At 50.2% G+C, this 20,490-nt stretch overlaps 6 protein-coding genes across 6 annotated transcripts; 3 read left to right on the top strand and 3 right to left on the bottom strand.

Annotated features, from left to right (window-relative positions):
• The first annotated feature begins 2,186 nt into the window (after positions 1-2,186).
• On the top strand, positions 2,187-3,163 carry EI90DRAFT_2685519 (uncharacterized protein). Its single transcript, XM_039053465.1, has one exon. It carries the CDS (start codon positions 2,521-2,523, stop codon positions 3,046-3,048), a length of 528 nt encoding a protein of 175 aa, XP_038909978.1. The 5' UTR covers positions 2,187-2,520; the 3' UTR covers positions 3,049-3,163.
• An 839-nt stretch (positions 3,164-4,002) lies between these two features.
• EI90DRAFT_3132768 (uncharacterized protein) lies at positions 4,003-4,694 on the top strand (the record flags this gene model as incomplete). The annotated part of the gene is made up of 4 exons (XM_039064503.1): positions 4,003-4,065; positions 4,106-4,294; positions 4,375-4,447; positions 4,507-4,694. 4 exons carry the CDS (start codon positions 4,003-4,005, stop codon positions 4,692-4,694), a joined length of 513 nt encoding a protein of 170 aa, XP_038909977.1.
• A 1,853-nt stretch (positions 4,695-6,547) lies between these two features.
• On the top strand, positions 6,548-10,191 carry EI90DRAFT_3132767 (uncharacterized protein; the record flags this gene model as incomplete). The annotated part of the gene is made up of 6 exons (XM_039064502.1): positions 6,548-6,966; positions 7,023-7,352; positions 7,408-7,553; positions 7,913-7,989; positions 8,049-8,272; positions 9,861-10,191. 6 exons carry the CDS (start codon positions 6,548-6,550, stop codon positions 10,189-10,191), a joined length of 1,527 nt encoding a protein of 508 aa, XP_038909976.1.
• A 1,687-nt stretch (positions 10,192-11,878) lies between these two features.
• Positions 11,879-12,421, bottom strand: EI90DRAFT_3132766 (uncharacterized protein; the record flags this gene model as incomplete). The annotated part of the gene is made up of 1 exon (XM_039064501.1): positions 11,879-12,421. The coding sequence occupies one exon, from the start codon at positions 12,419-12,421 to the stop codon at positions 11,879-11,881; it is 543 nt and encodes a 180-aa protein (XP_038909975.1).
• Positions 12,422-12,901: 480 nt separating this feature from the next.
• Positions 12,902-13,063, bottom strand: EI90DRAFT_2837337 (uncharacterized protein; the record flags this gene model as incomplete). The annotated part of the gene is made up of 1 exon (XM_039053667.1): positions 12,902-13,063. A coding segment is annotated over one exon (162 nt), but the record flags the coding sequence as incomplete, so codon positions are not given.
• A 553-nt stretch (positions 13,064-13,616) lies between these two features.
• On the bottom strand, positions 13,617-14,876 carry EI90DRAFT_3132765 (uncharacterized protein; the record flags this gene model as incomplete). Its single annotated transcript, XM_039064500.1, has 4 exons — positions 13,617-13,986; positions 14,046-14,128; positions 14,180-14,260; positions 14,325-14,876. 4 exons carry the CDS (start codon positions 14,874-14,876, stop codon positions 13,617-13,619), a joined length of 1,086 nt encoding a protein of 361 aa, XP_038909973.1.
• Between the last annotated feature and the right edge of the window lie 5,614 nt (positions 14,877-20,490).

The following is a 20,490-nucleotide window of genomic DNA, read 5'->3' as shown; positions in this document are numbered from 1 at the left end:
ATGCAGTTGTACTGGACAGCACTGAATTGATGTGCCTCTCATCGCGGGTTTTCCTCAGTGCATGATTTTGCTCAATCTCGAAATGTCCGTGCAGCTTTCGCAGCTCAGAACTTTGGCTATCCTCGGAATGACATGCGACGTGACTTGAAACTAACCGTTGGACATCGATGGGTGCATCTCTGACGATTCTGGATGCATTGGGCTCGATCCCGGGGTCAAATGGGTACTTCTTAGCCACCTTGGCTAACTCGGCGCTTATTCTGCGATGTGCGGGGCTCTGGCCATGATCAGGTACTAAAACACACTCCGTTGGCTTGTACGATGGACGACAACAATCGTCTGGAAGCGGATGTTCATTTGCATCATACACAACCGCAATGTCCAACTCAGACTCTGAGGTGAGATCGCATTCAGTCGCATTCTTGAATGCAGTGAGCAACACTCCAGGCTCAATCCTTGTCACAAGGGCATCTGGACCATCATATCGAGGCTCACTGGCTGCCGTAGGGTCACTGGGTGTCATATCGGATTGTCGCCATTCCAGATCCTGAGTAAGGTCCAAGATCGGGAGCGGGCCAAAAGGTCGTGAGTTCAAAGTCGTCGCACTTAAGTCATTCAGCTCATTCTTGTCAACGCATGCCATTGCCTCCATTGTCTGAGGCAATCTAGCTTTGTCTGAGCACGTATGAGCTGTCTCAGCCCAATCTGAGGTCTGAGGAGCTAAGGTGACTTCGCAAACTGGTGGATCTGAGATGCGTTCAAGGCCAATAGGCCTAAGCTCTTTCGCTTCTAGCTCCGGTACTTCGACACGGCTCCCTAGTTGGTCACAATCGCTGGCTTCTAGGTTCTTAGTGCTGAACCCTGATCCAGACTCGTAATCAGTGGGTACAACGATCGGCTCGGCGCAAACATGACTCAATTCAGTTGGAAGCGCTGCGCTTCTGACTTCAACTTCAACACCAACTGGCGCCCGCTCCAGTAAGGAAACTGCCGGGACTTCGGACTGTCCACACAACCTGGACTCGGGGATGCCGCAACTGGGATGTAGTGGCAAGGCTTCCTCATGGGGAGCTGAGCTCTCTAGGTCCTGGGCTTCATGTCGTTCAGCCGCTAACTCCAAATCCGTGGAATCTGCCATCTGGCACAAGCTTGCGCTGTCACTTCCATGGTCCGCCAAGTCATTGACTGGATCATCATCACTGTCCTTTCTGGAACATGGGCGTCGCTCGGACTTCACACTGGAATCAACATCGTATATGTCGCCTTGGAGCAGCTCCTGTGCAACTGCTACAACATCATTCATGTGCGGTGGTCGGGTCAGGTCTGACCAAAGACCTTGTGCCCTGAGTTCGTACTTGAGCTCCCGTCTGAACTTTGACGGAAATCCACGGTAAAACAAATCATCGCGGTCAACGACAGTAAGGGCATTCCTTTTCTGTAGGCACTTCGCAATAACATGGAACTCGCGCCGGTACCGTGCAAGATGGTCTACCCTTTTTATCTTGCGGGCTTCCTTGACAAACTTTCGTAGATCCTCCATTCGATATCCGGGCTCATCTTCATCGGCACTGTAGTAGCACAATAGCTCTGACTTGAGCATGGGCCAGTTCTGGGTCTCGAAACCGGGGAGGGTCCGGACAAATTCGGCTTCCTTTTCGGTGCAATAGGTGATCATGTAGGCGCACTTGCCTGCATCTGTAAGGGAAGCAATGTCGGCCAACAACTCGAACTCGCGTAAAAACTTGGTAATCATTTTGCCCTTGAACCGGGGTGCTTCTGGGCTTCGGTTACCTGGCATCAATGGGGCTTCGATATAAAACATGGGCACTGTGATGGCAGGACTTGCAGCCATCTCGAAATCGGTTAACAAAACACGCAAAACTTGGAACGACTTCTGGACGTCTGTCTATTGATGTCCGGCAATTGAAGGAATGTGGATAAAACGAGTGTATTGCCTGGTAAGATGAAGGCAATTTGGTACAATTTTTAGGTGAAACAGCACAGGACGACTTGAGTGGTGAAAAATGAACTCCTGTGCCTCGTCTTGAGGTCCGCCAGGAGGCAATGATTGAGATAACTTGTGTAAACTTGCGTAACCGTGTGGATCCGTAACGCGTAGATCCCTAACACGGGCTCCTGTGCCTCTTCTTGAGATCCACCAGGAGTGAACTAAACTTGAGCAATCAAATATGATCTCCTGTGCCTTGTCTTGAGGTCCGCCAGGAGGAACAACGTGTGTGCGTGCGTGTGTAGCTTGGGTGGTCTAGTGTGATCCCTAATACTTGTACTTTCTTGACCTGCGTCTGTAACCAATGTAGATACTCGATATCCACGGCAAAATGATGAATTTCCAAATGAATGAACTGTGCAAACTTGCGTGATTGAAAACCTGACCAAGTGGATTATCCCCCCTGTAAGGACCACCAGATTTGTAACGGGTCTATCGCCTAGACTCGAGACAGGGAAAGGGGGGAGGGTGGTGTCGGTGTTGGAGTTGCCGTAGGCGGATATGGTGTCCCTATGAGCAATGGGAAGGGAATGAATGGGTATGGCATCTATGGAGGGGCCTGTGGTATTGTTTTCACCAACAGATGCTGCGTAACCAAAGGGATTACGTCTGCTTACCCTCAACCTCCCCAACCACATTCGCATTCACATCCCCATTCAAGCGGAAGTGAGGGCCATAGAGAAGCTGGTAACCCTTCCTCGAGCTACCCTTCTCCTTTGAGTCATTCTGGAACTGGTGCCGGTGGGAACGGTGTGAATGGGACCAGTGGAACTACCGGCAGCGCACACCCTGGAATACATTGTTCTAATTCTTATGCTTCTCATCATTCGAGCACACATGATTCGCCATATCACTCTGCTGTTACAGCCGATTCCAAAAAAATCGGCCATTTTGATTTCATCGAAAGAGATCTAGGGGCACTCATTCTCTGCCAGAAACGGCAACTTTTGAGCGCAAGGCGGCAAACCCAATGGTACCGTGGAACTCCCTCTAAAAAACATTGTGTTTGCATACACTTGCGTCCGTTTCTCCCCCTCTAATCAGCATGGGGAAACATCTTGAGTGCGCTAGACATTCTAGTCTTCATGCCCTCAAAAACAAGTCCGAATTTTGTGTATCAATGTCACCAGATTTTTTGTTCATCGCACATGAGGGCTAAGCTATGCTCAGAGCATGGAATGACTTGTATATACATGTGAGAAGTCCTCAAAACAAGTCCCAATCAAGCTCATCATCAGGCTTTTCTTCCTGACTGACTTCGCGCAATCCTTCATCAAACCCTTCGTCTGAGTCTGAATCGATATGCATTACTGGAAGATGCAGCGCCCGCATGTGTGTGGAGGGCTTGAATTTGAGGATAATGTGAGCGAGTCCGGAAACCCGAGCTTGCCATAGTGTCGCGCACGAGAGTGGGGATGCAGTGAGACCAAAGACCCCGGCGCTAAGCAGATCCATCCAAGTAAGGAAACCCCTTTCGTGGGGCGTGATCCGACCAACTTTTTTAGGAAGGAAGAACCCTCCTAGATCTCTTTCAATGAAATCAAAATGGCCGATTTTTTTGGAATCGGCTGTAACATTAATTCTGGATCTCACGTAAGTCACTTCATTTTCTACGATTTTCCCTCTTCTTCGATGCACTGGCTTTGCTTCTCTTTCCGAACCATGGTTCCATTGTATTGATGACCATCGCTCCAGACACTCCCCCCTGGCTCTGCATCAGAGTCGCCCACGGAGGTTCGCACCCAGACTCACTCTGCCGGCTATCCAGACAGTTTGGCATACACCATTCCATTGTCGGGCCATTCCCACAGCGGCTCACTAGCAAGTATCCCTTCAATGTCCAGTCTCGGCCAGATCATCAAGCCCAGCAGATGTAATCCCTTTGGTTACACAGCCACTGTTCCACCTCCACCTCCACTTCCTCCTCGACTCATCATCCCCATGTGCGAATGGTGTGCCTCAGCAACTGCCTTCGAGCGACATCTCATGTATTCATGGACTCAACCCCATCTAATGATGAACTCGGTTTCGATGTGATGCCGGACCCCTCCAACATCGTAAGCGCTACTGTATGTGTCCGTTTTGGATATTCCGCAGGCAGACGGATGGACTGTAGAGCAACATGACGACCCTCACATTCTCCTGCAAGCTCGCTCGCCAGATCTCACCAATCCTTCCCTCTCACCACCCATTCCCTATTTTGGTGCTAAACTGGACACATCCATTCTTCACCCTCTCCTGCCCTATCCCTCGTCACCTCCTTGTGTCGCTCTCGACTCTATCAAGGTGACTGCACGAATGGCACAAAGGCACTGCAAAAGAATGATAGGGAGACAAAACCCCGCACCAGCATTGATTCCGAAAAGGAGCGCGAGAAAAAGAAGTGGACTATAGGCTTAGGAAAGGACAGCAAAGACAAAGAGAAGCAAGGCCGAGGCAGTAAGTGCTATTTGGGCACTCACATGTTAATCCACCCTCTCGTTAACCCCCCATATTAGCCACTGTCGCTGGTACACAGACATCGAGCATCTTGCAAGGGTCGTCTCAACCGGCTTCAATCTCATCTGTGTACATACTCAGTCCAACCACCCCATATCTTTCCCCTGACTCAGCTCATGCCACCTGCACCTCGTCTTGCTTCGCTGACGGAGTACTTGCGGCAGCCCAGCCTGGTGGTGCTGCATGAGAGTACAGTGAGTGTGGCGTGCTCTTTCTCCATCTCTTTCTTTTTTGTCTTTTCTCTTGCTGACAATTGATCTCTGCCATTCCCCAGGACTGTAGCCATCCCAGACATGCTGTATCTCCCTCGCCCATAACATCCCATCCTCACCATTTCAGATGAAGCTGATGGCATTGGATTCGCTTGTGGGCTTTCAAACGCCATCCCATCCCATTTGGAAGAGTGGTTGGGGGAACATGCAAATCACACGCACAGCCACGGCAGCTCTGCTCACCAGCTTTGTCCCCCACTGGGACTGCACAATTCCTTCTTAAGGGACCCGAGCAAAACCATGGTGGATCTCTTGCTGTGCAACCGATGCACTCAGTTCGCTCCATGGCCAGAATAGGTGGTTGGGGTCGCAATTCTCCTGCAACTTCATGGAGTCCAAGTGGGAGGCTAGATTCTTGGTGACGGACTGTGCCCCAGTCGTGGAGAATCTGTAACGAGCATGTCATCTCTTGGATTCATTATTGACTCAGGTGTATCTGATCCATTCGGATACAAGGATGAAATATCTGGTCCTCACATCCCATTTCCCCCTGCTCCATTGTCAGGCCATTCCATTCCATAGTCTTCATGTAGATAGTAACATAACTGTGTGTGGTGTGTGCGACTCGTTCAAGGATGCCCACCCTATCGCCAACCTGTCAATGTCAACCTGCTTCAGGCAATTGATGCATCTTTGATGGATAGTGAAATCCTCGTTGGACTCCAGCTGCCCCAATGGTATGAAAGGATTAAGGGATGCAATCCCTGGGTGCTGTGTCCCTCACTATCAGCCTGTGCTTTGATGTGACACGTTGTAACGGGTCTATTGCCTAGACTCGAGACAGAGAGAAGGGGGAGGGTGGTAGTGTGTGCGGGTGTGGTTCGTTGGGCCAGGTATTGGTCCGTGGGTGCTACCGAGTCTGCAAAAACCTCAAACAAACACTCACCTACGTCTCTCTTGGACGTCAAGGCTGAGGATTCTGATAAGAGGGGTCTTAGACGTTATCAACTAGCTCAATGGGGGCGTTAGGGTCGTGGATAGCGTCTTTGCCACTTGGATGCAACTTCTGCTTGTCCCTTCACGGGTCTATTCAATACTAACTTGTTATGTACAAGCTGTTATCTAGTTTTTATATGTTTGAAATGAAATGAATGGACTGGGGGAATGTAAACGGGCCGTTACGCAACCGTAAATGATGAATATCCAATTGGGAACAAAGAAACAATAAAAGAAATATGAATGAATGGGGAAAATGTGACAACGGGTCCGAAATAGGAATTGTGAAAATTAACTCCGCAACAGTTGGCCACAGCGCCCGCCTATCCTCCCGTCAGCAACCTCCTCGTCTCCAGCTTTCCAACGAGCCCCTATTCATCCCATTTGGTGCAGTACTTCTTGAGATGTGGCCATTGACAGGTGCTGTCAAGACCACGTGAGAGTATACTCCGTGCTGAACCATCCGGGTATGGGATTGCCATTCTGGGAAATGCTCCGGGGGTGAAGAAGGGTGGTAGAGCATCACTATCGGGTGGAAAGACGGCTGGGTTGTGAGTGTGGGTATGGAGGTCTGGAGAGGGGGTGAAATTGGCGGCATGGTTGGGCATGGGAATTTTGCTTGGGGTTGTCGGGAATGATGGGGAAAATATGGAAAAATATGGAATGAGTGTAAGGAGTGTTGAATAGTGATAGAATGAGTATCAGGAGTGTCAGCGGATATGTACTGCGTGTTGGTGACCAAATTCTGCAGAATCCAACTTTTTGCGGTACACGGAGTTGTCCCCACAACAACGTTCATAACTGCCCATCCATCCTAGTACTTTCACCCACTATGCCCAAAGTTAAGAAGGGCTGTCATCTGCTGAAGCATGCAACTTCAAATGTGCGGAAGAAGCTGGCTCCGCACTCTGAGCTGGGGTCAGGCCCCACTTCTGCGCTGGAATTGATAAATACACACCTCCAGTCCACTTCCACGCAACGGAACTATAGCTCAGCAATAACCAATGCCAAGAAGTGGTTGGAAGAGAATTGCCTCAAGTACAGTAACCCACTGTTGTCATCCCCTGAGGATCCAAATCCGGAGGCATATCTCTTTCAACACAAGGATGCTCTCCTTGCTTTCGACAAACCTGTGGAAATTACTGCCAAACTACTGGCTGCATACATCACATTCTGCACTACTGATCAGAACAAGTCTGTCTCAACTGTAGACATACTCCGCTCCGCATTCCAGTGGCACTCCAGGAAACTGTGAGTAGCGACATAAAATTTATGAAGTGAAGTGATCATTTCTGATTCCCCTCTAGAGAATTTGAGGGCACTTGGCATCTGCACCCTTATCCTGAAAAGTGCCAGGGAAACCCATGTGAATCCAGTCTGATCATTGACCTTGTCAAATCTGTGAAGAATTTGCACGCATCTGAGGGAACTATCCAGAATCATGCAAGGGCAATCCAGATTAGCGACATTAAGGCTATTCAGGCTGTCACTGCTGCTCAATGTCCTCCAGACCTGATTAGCAAGGCTCTTGACCCTAGTATTCCCAGCGAGTCCTTCACCCTTAAACAACATGACAACATCCACTCCCACCTCATGTTGTGTACACTAACATCTTTGGGCTGGACTCTATGGACAAGGTACCTACATCTCTGCTGTACCAACCCTTTATTCATATTTCAACTTTCAACATAGGAATGAAGAGCTCACTTCAATCCTTATTCAGCATCTTGATTGGGGACACGAGGAAGTCAGTCACAACCTTCCACACCTGTGGGTCACCCTGGTTAACCGCAAGGGCTGGCAAAAACAGAACCATAGTGATGAGTCTGGCTGCCAAGGTAAACTAAATCCAGTGGCCATCAGTCTATTGCTGGTCTGAGTCCGAGTTTATAGGGACACGGTATAATATCTATCCCCTCTATGGCATGGACACATTTTCCCAGCATGACGGACCCAATGTGACTCCGGAGCTTGATGCATATTGCCATGTGAGGCACTGGACTCAGTTTCTTTCTCTGCGATATTGCAGTGGAAAACCCTTGAAGCCTCACTATCCCCTCTTTCCCTCCTGCTCCCACCGTTCTCATGACATTCACTGGAATTCAACGCTCTCAACCACCACCATTAATGATCTTCTTGCCTATTATGGAAGGCAAGCGCAACTGGAAACTGACAGACTGACATCACACTGCTTCAGGCATGGTGGTCTTCAGCACTGGTTTGCTCTTGCACCGGTTTTCAGAAGGTGGCCACTTCATCAGTGCCAGTGGTGGGGTGGGTGGGCACCTGGAGAAAATGTGAGTCCACACCATTATCTCATCCACATTCCCAAGGCTCTCACAATATTCCAGCCATCTACACTCCTCAAATATGCTATGGATATGCTGATCACCACAGAAACAAACTATGGCAACTCACTTGCCCCGGTTCACATTGACAACTTAGAGTCTCAAAATGGAGCGATGTCGCAACTCAAAGCAATAACTGCAGAAGAAGCCCACTCTCAGTTTGGCCACCTGGGTGAATACATAGGCCATTTTGAGGAACGCATAGGCTGGTATGAGGAACACATGCACCACTTCAGGCATGGGCTCTGAAGCATTGATGACAGATTTGCTCCATTCCAAGTCTCACTGGATCAACTCAGGCACACGATAGGCTATCTTATTCCTCCTCACCCTGTTGCCTTCCACCACCATGTTACTGGTATGTCTGCTCAGTAATGGATCATACGTCCCTAACAGTTCAGCCAGGAGGACTGTCAGAGACGGGATTATTGTCAGAGTCGGAAGTACTGTCAGAGTCTGGAATATTGTCAGAGTGAGGAATATTGTCAGAGTCAGGCAGACTGTCAGAAGACGGACTGAAGACAGATTGGGTTTCTGTCTGAGTCGAGGTTGGAGGTGTGCAGAGGTCTGTTGGAGCACGCGCACGGATATGCGGGCGGAAATATGCGGCGCATCCGGAAGTGCTGTTCAAGGTTAGCAGAGTGGGATCGTGGCCTCAGCGACTCAGGTGGAGCGCTGTGCCCTGAGCTTGACGTTTGGGGGAGATCCCATATTTATGGATTGACACTCACAGTGGACTTCAAACAAGACTTGCGGGCGGAGTGGACCTATAGGAGGAGTGCGGACTCCGCGAGCACGGACTCAGAGGGGGGGAAGCCCCCTTTGCAGAAGGAGAGACTCAGAACAGACAGGGGGGGTACTCTAGTTGATTTCAGACTGAGGTCCCCGAAAGTATTTACAAGGTATATAAATAGGCAAGAGGGAATATAGAAAGGCCGGCCAGTCCGGCGCGGTCCAGCACGGAGATAAGCGGGGATTGTCAAACTAAATAAGGACAAGAGCCCAGGAACTGGAAACAAGGAACAGATCAATAAACAATAAGTGGCAAGGGTTATTGATGAATAACTGAATGAGATCAATAACCTGGTGCCAATAAAGAGGGGATCAAATGCCGATATTGGCAGGGAAGCAAACAATAGATGGCACTCGGCAAGGAATGAATGATAAGCTGCCAAGTGACAAATGACCAGAGGAAAAGCGGAGGTCAGCGCGTGGCGCCAATACAAGTCTGCAAATAAGCGGGGTCGGTGCGGTGCCGACACAAGTCCGCGAACAGAGGTTGATCTGCCAGCACTGTCACACAAAGGCAGCATGAAGGCCAATAGAGGTACAGAGGGGAGTGGGAGTGTTGACCTGACCAGAGGTGTCAAGGGCAACCAGAAGTGGCCAGAAGGTGCAGAGATGGGCAGAGGGTGCGGAGTGGGCAGAGGGTGCGGAATGCATGGAAGCGGGGCATGGCTGTGACCACATAGCGAGAAGCAATGAGTGTGGTTCAGGTGGAGACAAGGCAGGCATGACTGAATGCCGGGAGCACCAAGGGCTCAGGAACTGGAGGTAAGGTCGGAATACCGGCAGGGTCTAGGTTCTGATTATTGGCCAAGTCTCACGCAGTAGGGCAGGGGGGCCAGACATGGGGTTGGGGGCTGGTTAGGATGGGTTTCAGGTCGGCGGATTCGCCTATCGGCATTGATTCACTGCTGACGGAGCCCCGGGATTTGTCGGTCGTGACAAGGACCTACTCAGTCAATGTGGCCACAGCCAACCTTACCCAGTGCTCCTCCCCCCCTTCCCCCCCAGCCCCATCGCTTCCTCTCCACTTGCCCAGTCCCTATCCCACCCTCCATCAGGCTCCAGTCGGCCCCAGGAGCACCACGATGATGATGGCCGACCCGCTCCGGGCGCTGAGCACACCACCATTCCCCCAGTCCGCACACTTAAGGATGCCATTAAACAATGGCTGCATGGGGATGAGAATGAGCTCCGAGTGCCACTGAAGAACTGGAAGTGGGAATGGTACACTGACAAGCACTCGAGCACACATGGAGTGACATATGGCAAGCACCGTCGTGTTGGCAAGAAATATGACAAGTCTGTAGTCTCTTCCTTCTCTTCTCCTTTTGGTGACTAAATATCCACTAACACTAACACTTCCCCACTGTACAGAATGGGTGAGGCGGAGTTCCTGAAACACTATGGACTGAAGATGAGCAACAATTTCGGTACTGCACTTGAAAAGATTGGAGTGGAAGGGAAAAGAGACGGCACCATCAAGAGTCGTAAGAGTGGAAAATTACACCACTGAATGTACCTAAGTGTCATTTCACAATGATTATATTGCTCTTCCCAGTCAGATCACACATACCATTCGCGAGAGATCAGTGAAGAGATTTGTGCATGGCTAGAAAACCTCACAGCCCATACATCCTCTGAAAACCATCCGTTGGAGACGGGACCGACAGTGTCCGAAAGCGCTCGAGTAGGAAAACGCAGGGGATATTTTTGCTGATTTTTGTATCGTTTTCTCCCGGGGCTGACAAAGACATCCGCAAAATATCAGCAAGAGAATTCAGGCATGGCCAGGGAATCTCACAGCCCATACCTCTCTCAAAACTCATCCGTTGGGGACGTGACCGGTGGCGTCTGAAAGCCCTCGAGTAGGGGATTCCAATGAATATTTTCGTCGATTTTTATCATCGGTTTTCCTTCCTCAATGGTGGACAAAGACATTCGCGAAAAATCAGTGAGAAAATCTGGGAATGGCTAGGAAATCTCACAGTGCATACCTGGCTCAAAAACCATCCGTTGGGGGCGGGACCAATGGTATCTGAAAGCATTCGGGCAGGGTAACCCAGCGGGAAATTTCACTGAATTTTTGTCATCACTTTCTACTGGACTGGAGGTCGACAAAGACACTCACGGAAAATGAGCAAAAAAAAAAATCCGGGCACGGCTAGTAACATCTCACCATATGACTCAAAAACCATCCATTCGAGAGCGGGGCTCGAGTCAAGCAGAATGGGATCGACGATGATGGCGGTGGCGAAGCGTCAGAAAGGGGCCGTGTGCGCGATTTGCATGTTCCCCCAACCGCTCCTCCAAATGGGACGACACAGCCCACGAGCGAATCCAACGCCATCAGCTTCGTCCAGGGCCGCAAGGATGGGATGTTGTGGGTGAGGGAGATACAGCGCGTCCGGGGAGCGGGGAGGGGATGGCTACAGCCCAGCCCTGGGGAACGGCAGAGATCGATCATCAGCAAGAGAAAAAAAAAAAAAAAGGTAATGGAGAAAGGGAAAGAAAGAGTGCACCGCACTCACTTGTCTTCACTCTCGTGCTGCCGCAAGTACTTACTCCATCAGTGAGGCGAGGCGAGGTGCAGGCAGCATGAGCTGGTGAGCGGAGCTGGCCGTGGCCGTGTGTTCTGCAACGAGAACGTGACTGCAATGTGACCATGAAGATTGAATATTGGTTGGTGGGGGGGGGAGGGAGAGAGCAAGGAAGGGGAGAAAGCCGAAATCGAACCAAACAAAGAAACGTGACAGGAGCTGGCAGGTGATTTGAATTTTGGGGATGCGAAATAATGAATGGCGGAAAGGGCCGGGTTACATGGGTCCATATGGGGAAACACCCAAAAAAAAAATTCCAACAGAAGCAAACCAGCCCACCATGGCACGGACCGAATGAATCCATCCATCTGTTTCGGGCTCAGGTTTGGATCCGGATCCTTAAATTCCGAGATACAAGTTAGTATTGAATAGACCCGTGAAAGAGAAAGCAGAAGTTGCATCCAAGTGGCAAAGACGCCATCCATGACTCTAACGCCTCCCCTGAGTTACTTGCTTACATCTGAGACCCCTTTCCTCATAACCCTCGGCCTTGACGTCCAAGAGAGATGTAGGTGAGTGTTGAGTTGAGGCTCTAACAGACCCGCTAGCGCCCCAGGACCCAAAAACCCGAACCTCCATCACACACGCATTCACTACCAGCGGTAGTGGTGGCACCAACACCATGAGAGAAGACATTGCACCATATGTTGCTCCATGTCCCGGATATGGATCACCCCCAGCCCTTTCAGAAACCGGATGAAGTGTTATACTCCCCCCATTTCCAGCACCTCCAGTTCCATACGAACCACCCAACCCCGTAGCACCATCAGGACTAGTGGGAGGGGTAGGGGTATAAATCTCCCTATCCCTCTTCGTCATTGCTTGAATCACACTCCCATTGGCGCCCCGATTCATCAAGTTGGCATCATTGTTCATCATAGTTGTTGCTAATGCGGCATTAGCGACTGACATTGCCACAGCATTAGCATTCGCAGCCGCAGCCACAGCAGCATTGGCATTAGCAACCGCCATTTGAGCTCGTTTGTTGTGGGAAGTTTGTCGGGATCGAGGAGAAAGATGAACATGGAAACTATTTTAGAGGAAAGGGTATCACTCCATTTAATATCCAGGTGGTGTGTACGTGGTTATGGGGGCCGGACCGATAGTCAAATGGGTGTGGGTGAAAGGTAAATGAAGAGGGAAAAGGGAAGACAAAAGGAACAAGTATTTCGTACAAGAACGATCGATGAACAGATTGATGTGGAGACAAACGTGTTTGGCGCGGAATAGGGATGTCAGGATGAGAGTGAGTTTTTTTGGTTTGATGGAGAGTGGCATGCGTGGGTAAACGGAAGCAAGACCAGGCCACAGATATGTAGGTCGATGGATCGTCAGGGAAGAGAAGTAGTCATAGTCACGAGATTGGTCGTTGAGATCTAGTGGGATAAAGAAAAACACATTGGTCAGAAACGCCCCAGTACAAGTGCACACACACAAGTGGAAAGGTCATACTCACTGTTGCTGCAAGTTATTCTGCCTTGAACATCTTGTTTCACAACCTGGGAAAGGGCATTTGTGATTCCTTTTGCCCATGTGGATGCGGGTGTGATGGGCAAGATGTCCACTGGTGGTAAATGCCTTGGAGCACGTCGTGCAAACATGATTACGCTTCTTCTCGGTTGCAGTGGCATGACCGGTTCCTCCATTTGGTAAAGCGTGTGGTTGTGGTGGTTGTGGAACAAGGGAAGTTGGATTTGTGGTTGGGGTGGCAGGGGAGGGGAGTTGCTGATGTTGAATGGATGATTGTGCAGGCGCAGAGGCAGTGTATTGAGGTAAATGTCCTGCGGCAGCTGCCGCAGGAGACGTTGTGGTTGGAGTGCCCATCGCTGAGTGAACAAGATGATTTAAGGGTGATTGAGGGGATACTTGATGGTGATGAGGGGCACCAGATGTAGGTATAGCCGAAGGAGTACCATTAGCGGTCGTCGGGGCCAGACCCAAATGAACGACAGCAGCATTATTAGCGTCATCATTGAGCAGAGAAACTACCCTTCCATCTTCCGACAAACATGGGCTCGGCAGTGGATGAAGACTTTGTATTCATCGTGTTTAAACCTTCTGCCACTGCACCAGTAACGACAGCAGAGGAGGCCTGCTCTGAAAATAGAATTGCGATTTCTCAGAATCGATTTTCTGCCCTTCGCCTTTTGCTCCCTGGGATTTGCGTTCAGAGAGAAGTCGGTAGCTTGAGAGATGCTTCGCGAATGACTGTTGTCAGTGGTCGCATAGCCGAAGGGATTGCATCTGCAGGCTTGATGATTCGGCCGAGACTGGACATTGAAGGGATGCTTGCTAGTGAGTCGCTGTGGGAATGACCTAACGACGGAGCAGGGGGCAATGGGATTTGAGGACCAGCTATTTCATCCCAGTATCCGAACGGATCAGATACACCTGAATCGATAATGGATCCAAGAGGTGAAATGCTCATTACGGATTCTCCACGACTGTGGCCGCTATGGGATGGGGCACAGTCTGTGACTGAGAATCTAGCCTCCCGCTTGGACTGCGTATCAGATTCCAATGAGATACAGCACTCCCTTTATTTTGGGAGGACAAGGGGTGGATGAGGGAAAGGTTTAATGTCACCAAGGCGCACATTGAAGCATCCAAATCTTCGAGAAGCTCAATTTCGCGAGCACTTAAGTTACTCGTCTCAGTGTTTGTGCGAGAGTGAAGTCCCTAAAAATGCATTACAGATGAAATGTTTGACGCATGGTTGAATGAAAATACCTTCATTGGGGGAACGGCGATGTTTAACGGCGTTGTTGGCTTGCCAAACTGGAAGCCTCCATTCAGCTCCCCAGTTCGATTCTGCATCGAAAATTATGCATCAATACCATCCCAAACCAAAATGCATGTCTAAACAAGGACTCACGAGGTTGGCCTTAGGTTCCACAGGGAGCTCCCAGTCCAGTGAGACAGGGGAAATTGTGTGCGACTCTGACGCAGAGCCAGAATCAGAAAGGAATACTTGCGGTGTCTTGAAAGCCTCTTCCAACTGCTCTACGAAGCTGAGTCGCACACCACCTTGATTCAGACGGTTAAGTTCACTGGTGAAGTCGAAGCTCTTCTTGCCAGTGTCGTCCTCACGCATATGGTCGCCTTCTTCATCTGAATATGTTGGCTCATAACTGATCCCAGACGGTGCAGTAATTGTTAGGGAAAAATGAGGGCCTGGTAATGAACCAGGAGAGGAGTTCGAGTCCGATGTTGTAACTGGTAGAGACAAGTGATCAGACAAAGGCGACTCAGGGGGCTGAGGGATAGAAAGCATATCATCCAATGATTGGGTAGAACAGCTGCTTGAGAGGATGACTTGCAACTCATCAGGTATGTCCGAATGTGGGTCGGCAGGTGCCTCATCCTCGGAAGACGAGAATGGCTCCTGTGTTTGCTCAGTGTCATCCGCTTCATCGGCGGGTCCCATTGTGCTGCCGAAACCGAGTTGGCAACGTATCTCTGGCCTTGTAATGGGTCGAAGTTGCTGGTGCAGCGATTCTGCTGATGATTGTTCCCAAGGTTGCTGAGGGATGAGTCTTCGTTTCCTACGGATTGTTTCGTGCCATTCATGTGGTCACCTTGATAGAGTCGAGAGCGACACAAGGAGGCGACGAGGGATAGGGCGGGAGAGGGTGAAGAATGGATGTATCCAGTTTAGCACCGAAATGGCACTACAGTGATCATGAGATAGGAAATGAATGGCGAGAGGGAACGATCGGTGAGATCTGGTGAGCGAGCTTGCGGGAGAATGTGAAGGTCATCATGTTGCTCTACAATCTGTCCGTCCATCTGCAGAATATCCAAAATGGACACATGCAGTAGCACTTACGGCGGAGCAGCCAATTGGGTGGGGGGGGGTCCGGTATCACGTCGAAATCAAGCAAGCTTCGGCATTTCATCCCTAGATGAGGTTGAGTCCATGAATATAAGCCAAAATGAGGCGTTGCTCGAGAAGGCAGTCGCTGAGGCCCACATTCTCGCACATGGGGATGACGAGTCAAGGAGGAAGTGGAGGTGGAGGTAGAACAGTGGCCACGTGGCCAAAGGGATTATGTCTGCTGGGCTTGATGATTCGGCCGAGACTGGACATTGAAGAGATACCTGCTAGGGAGTCGCTGCGGGAATGGCCCGACGATGGAATGGTATGCTGAACTGTCCGGATAGCCGGCAGAGTGAGTCTGTGTGCGAACCTCCAAGGATGAGTGGGCAGGTGGCACTCGAACAGTAAGGCGATTTTGGGAGGATGAGGGGTAATCGTGTTCGTATCTTTGTCGCAGCTAGGATGCGCAGTTTTCCGAGTCACACGTCTGGGCCCACCCCATCGCCTCCAGGGTAAGAGGTATGTGAGTTGATGCTACAGGCATGGCGGTTGTGAGCTGAATCGATGGAATGATTCGAGAGTTGTTGCCGGAGTAGGCAATGCAACGATGGCAATGTGCCTCAATGCCGGGTGGCTCAGCTGTCATATCCATACAATCCTGACCTCCGCTCCGGGCTCCCGGAACTCCGAACCTGACTTCCGGAGTCCTACTTCCCTTCCGTCACCTCCTCCTTGCCGACTCCCAAGAGGTCATCCCACCTCTGGCTCTGACACCACCTTCGGTCCGACTCCGGAACATTCCGGGTCCGACCCCAACCTTGACACCTTCCAGACAAGTATGCAAAACCTATGCTCCCGACTCCGGACCTCCACTCCGGAATCCTGTTCGCGTCTCCATCTCTGGAACCTCCGGTCTTAGCTCCGACCTCGGACTTTGACCCCACCTCCGCTTATACCCATTGTATTGGTTAGCTCATTCCATTTAATTACGTTTGCCAATATTCCGGAGTTTAACTTCCGAGTTCGGACTTTCCGGACTTATGTCGGACCTTGCAACTATTGCATTGTCCTATTCAATTCCGCTATTCTCCCTCATTCCTATTTGGGCTGCTGCTTCCTTTCTATTCAGTCAGCTAGCCATTCCCCACTCCCAACCCCCTTCCTTCCTCCTTGGGCCTTGGCCCTTCATTCCTCCTTTGAGAAACACCATTGAGTCAAACCCTTGACCCTCGGTGTTGTTCCTCTTTCCATCTCCCTTTGTCTCCTTTTGTCCTACCCTCGCTCCGTTTGATTCCGGACCCCTCCTTATATACAATGTACATAGTAAATTGTAACCTCAGTCCGAAATCAACATGAATTCCCCCCAAGAGACTTTCCCTCTGCTAGATCTGAAATTAGGGACCCCTAGGACAACCAGCAATGGCACAGTGCTCTGCCTGAGTCGCTGAGGCCGAGGTCCTTCCACGCTAAGTCTCCGATTCCACTCCGGAGTCGTCTGAATCCGCCCCATTCTAACATCAGCTGCAAATGCATAATGTCAGAATAATAAGTCTCACCACCACAAGTGGATATCTCACCATTTTTCTGGTCGCACAGCAGCTGGTTGCTGGGGTGAGCAACGCGATGGCAGCAGTGTGCCTCAGCACTGGGAGCCTCAGCTGTAAATATCAAGTGCATGTTGATGTCAGAATAATAAACATCACGATCCTAAGCGAGTATCTTACCATTTTTCTGAACCAATAGCAGCACCATTGCTGGGTCACGCAGCCTGATGACCACAGCATGCCCCAGCTGTAAAGTACCAAAATGGTGACAATGTCAGAATAACAAACAACACTAATTCTAGGTGCCATATCTCACTGTTTGTCTCAGACCCATAGCTGGATGGTTGCTGGGGCATGGGCACGCAATGCGGCGACCAACAGCCAGGCGGATGGCAGATGCGGCAATGTCCGCTACTTGTCTCCCCCTTTTCCTTTTTTCAGAAATAATCCACCATTGATTTGTACCCTTAAATTTTCCTTAAATCGGCCTTAAACTGGGACTTGTAATTCACTTATTGAATACTTGTAAATACTTATCACCTTAAATCGAGGATGTTGGGCATAGCAAACCCTTATCGAACGATTTTGCATGAAGATATCACCACCCTGTACAGTACTGCAAAATATCAAGCCACCAAAAAATGAGGTGAATTTTTTATGTCCCAAATACGTGTAGCCAATCTAGTGAATCCACATTTGTACACTGTCCACAAACTAAAATTTGACACACTTGGTGCTCACATTCACATAGGCAGAATCTGCCAACCCAGTTTACCATCCCCCAACTAAAAGCCACCGGGTCGAAAGCCAGAGCAGTTTCCACAATCGGCATCCCACAGCCAGCACGCGGATGAATATCCAAGGGTTCACTGAATAATCATTACAATAATATGATTCATATTTCCTGACACAAAGTAATATTGATATTTCTTCCATTTCTTCTCGACAGCCAAATTACAACGTGATTTCCCTTCTCGAAATATTCGGTTCAAAATTCATGTTATTATTTTCAATTCAAATCGTGTTGTACAATGAAAAAAAAAAAACATCCCAGTCAGCAGAGGTGCCAGCAAAGGTGACAGGGCTGGGAGGTGTGATATGACGGGCAAAAAGAAGGCTGCCATCATCAGACAGCAGCGCCAGAAAGTGGGAAAGGGAGGCGTGAAATGGAACGAGGGTGGTATGGTGTTCCAAATTCCCGAAGCACCCATGTTGTTTGGGTACCGACTGTCAGTGCCTTCCATTGTCCATGACTATACTACCCTGATGCGGGGAATCGTCCACGAAGCGCAAATCTGCCCTCAAGGCAGACCACTTTTTTTCTCTCTCTCCTGGCAATCTTAATTTCCTGCCCCCTGCCTTCCTTCTCTCCAAGTAGACCGAACGGACCGAGCGGCGAGAGAGATTGGCTGCGATGGTTCATGAGAACGACGCTCTCATGGCGCTTCCCAGCCCAGCCTAGCAGTCGCAGCTAGCCCAGCCTGGCATGCATGCAGTTAAGTGCCGATTGCTGGTCAGTGTCCCTCCATCATCCATGAGACAGTGCGCACTTACCGATGTGCTGCACAATGCATGCCTGGTGTTAGAACGGGCGGAAACGGACGACTCCGGAGTGGAATCGGAGACTTAGCGTGGAGGGACCTTGGCCTCAGCGACTCAAGCGGAGCGCTGTGCCATTCATTTGGTCCTTAATTTCACAGTAGGTGAGCAGGAAGTCTCTAGGGGGCATTTCAGGTCGATTTCGGACTGAAAACCAGACGAGTATGTACAAGTGCCGATATATATAAAGAAGGGGCAAAAGCACAAGGAGAACAAAGGGTGACCGAATCGGAACGAAGACGTCCGAATGGGAACAAAGGGTAGAGGGAGCGGAGCGGTACCGAAGGTCATAGGGCAAGACCTGTGATACGTCTGAAAGGAGGTAGAGTGGGCGAGGCCCAGAAGGGCAGGAGGATGAGGGGAAGTGGGGGTGATGACTAACTGGCTAGAATAGAAAGAAGCAGTAGTCCAAATAGGGATGAGGGGGAATTGCGAGAAATACATTACAAACGGCGAGAGTGCCGGAGGCGGGGTTGGAAGTCCGAGGAATATTGGCAATGGTGTTTACGTAGTATGAGGTCACCAATGCAATGGACTAAGACCGAGGTGGGGTCAAAGTCCGAGGTATGGACTATGACGGAGGCTCGGAGTAAGGTACGAACGGTGTCCGAGTGTGAAGTATGGAGCAGCGGTGGACGGTCGTAACTTGGCGGAAGGGTGGCGGAGGAGTGACGGAAGAAGGAGAGAGGGGACAGGTAAGGAAGAGTAGTCAGGTCCGAAGGTGAGTATCGGAACGGATGGAGAAAGCGTAGGGGATGACGGGAGGGTGGAGGTGTTGTGAGGGGGGAGCAGAGTTGTAGGAAGGGTGGCGAGTAGGGCGATGTTCGGTCCGAGATGAGTATCAGAACGGACGGAGAAGGGGTCGGAGAGGTAAGAGGAGGGGTGTGTTGCCAAGACCGAAGGTGAGTATCGGAACGGCAGCGGTAGGTTATGACTCCGGAGGTGAAGAGGGTGGTGGTCCGGAAGTCGGGTCGGGGTCGGGTATGCACGGATATGACACCTGGCCACCGTCAGTAACAGTGACATCGACGAATGGCACGTGCCACCCCCAGCTGCCAACGTCAATATTTGTTCTCCCTTTTTTTTTTCTCAACCAAACTGAATGGTGTGAATGGGAAAACCCGCTCAGAGCCGACGTTCGAGTTCCAGCTGGATGCTCGTGATTTAGGACGGTTTAACATTCAACAGATAAATCGGTCAAAACAACAGTACTTGTTATGTACAAGCTGTTATCTAGTTTATATATGTTTGAAATGGAATGAATGGCATGGGGGAATGTAAACGGGCCGTTAGGCAACCGTAAATGATGAATATCCAATTGGGAACAAAGAAACAATAAAAGAAAAATGAATGAATGGGGAATATGTGATAACGGGTCCGAAATGGAAATTGTGAAGGTTAACTCCGCAACACTTCGCCACAGCGCCCGCCTATCCTCCTGCCAGCCACCTCCTCGTCTCCAGCTTTCCAACGAGCCCCTATTCGTCCCATTTGGTGCAGTACTTCTTGAGATGTGGCCATTGACAGGTGCTGTCAAGACCATGTGAGACTCTACTCCATGCTGAACTATCTGGGCATGGGATTGCCATTCCGGGAAATGCTCCGGGGGTGAAGAAGGAAGGTAGAGCATCACTATCGGGTGGAAAAACGGCTGGGTTGTATGTGTAGGTATGGAGATCTGGAGAGGGGGTGAAATTGGCGGCATGGTTGGGCATGGGAATTTTGCTTGGGGTTGTCAGGAATGATGGGGAAAATAGGGAAAAATAAGGAATGAGTTTATGGAGTGTTGGAGAGTGATAGAATGAACATCGGGAGCGTCAGAGGGTATGTGGTATATGTTGGTGGCCAAATTCTGCAGATTCCGACTTTTTGCGGTACATGGAGTTGTCCCCACAACAGCGGCACCAATACAAGTCCGCAAATAAGCGGGGTCAGTGCGGTGCCGACACAAGTCCGTGAACAGAGGTTGATCTGTCAGCACTGTCACACAAGGACAGCATGACGGCCAACAGAGGTACAGAGGGGAGTGGGAGTGTTGACCTGACCAAGGGCAACCAGAAGTGGCCAGAGGGTGCAGA

This window comes from Cantharellus anzutake (genome assembly GCF_015039405.1).
Source record: "Cantharellus anzutake strain C23 chromosome Unknown EI90scaffold_92, whole genome shotgun sequence".
In the NCBI taxonomy this organism is placed as follows: Eukaryota; Fungi; Basidiomycota; class Agaricomycetes; order Cantharellales; family Hydnaceae; genus Cantharellus; species Cantharellus anzutake.
The sequence above is the reverse complement of the archived record's forward strand: the minus strand, read 5'-3'. Positions and strand labels throughout refer to the sequence as shown.

Excerpts from the sequence above, each read along its gene's own strand:
- EI90DRAFT_2685519 (XM_039053465.1), top strand. The coding sequence starts at position 2,521 with ATGAGCAATGGGAAGGGAATGAATGGGTATGGCATCTATGGAGGGGCC.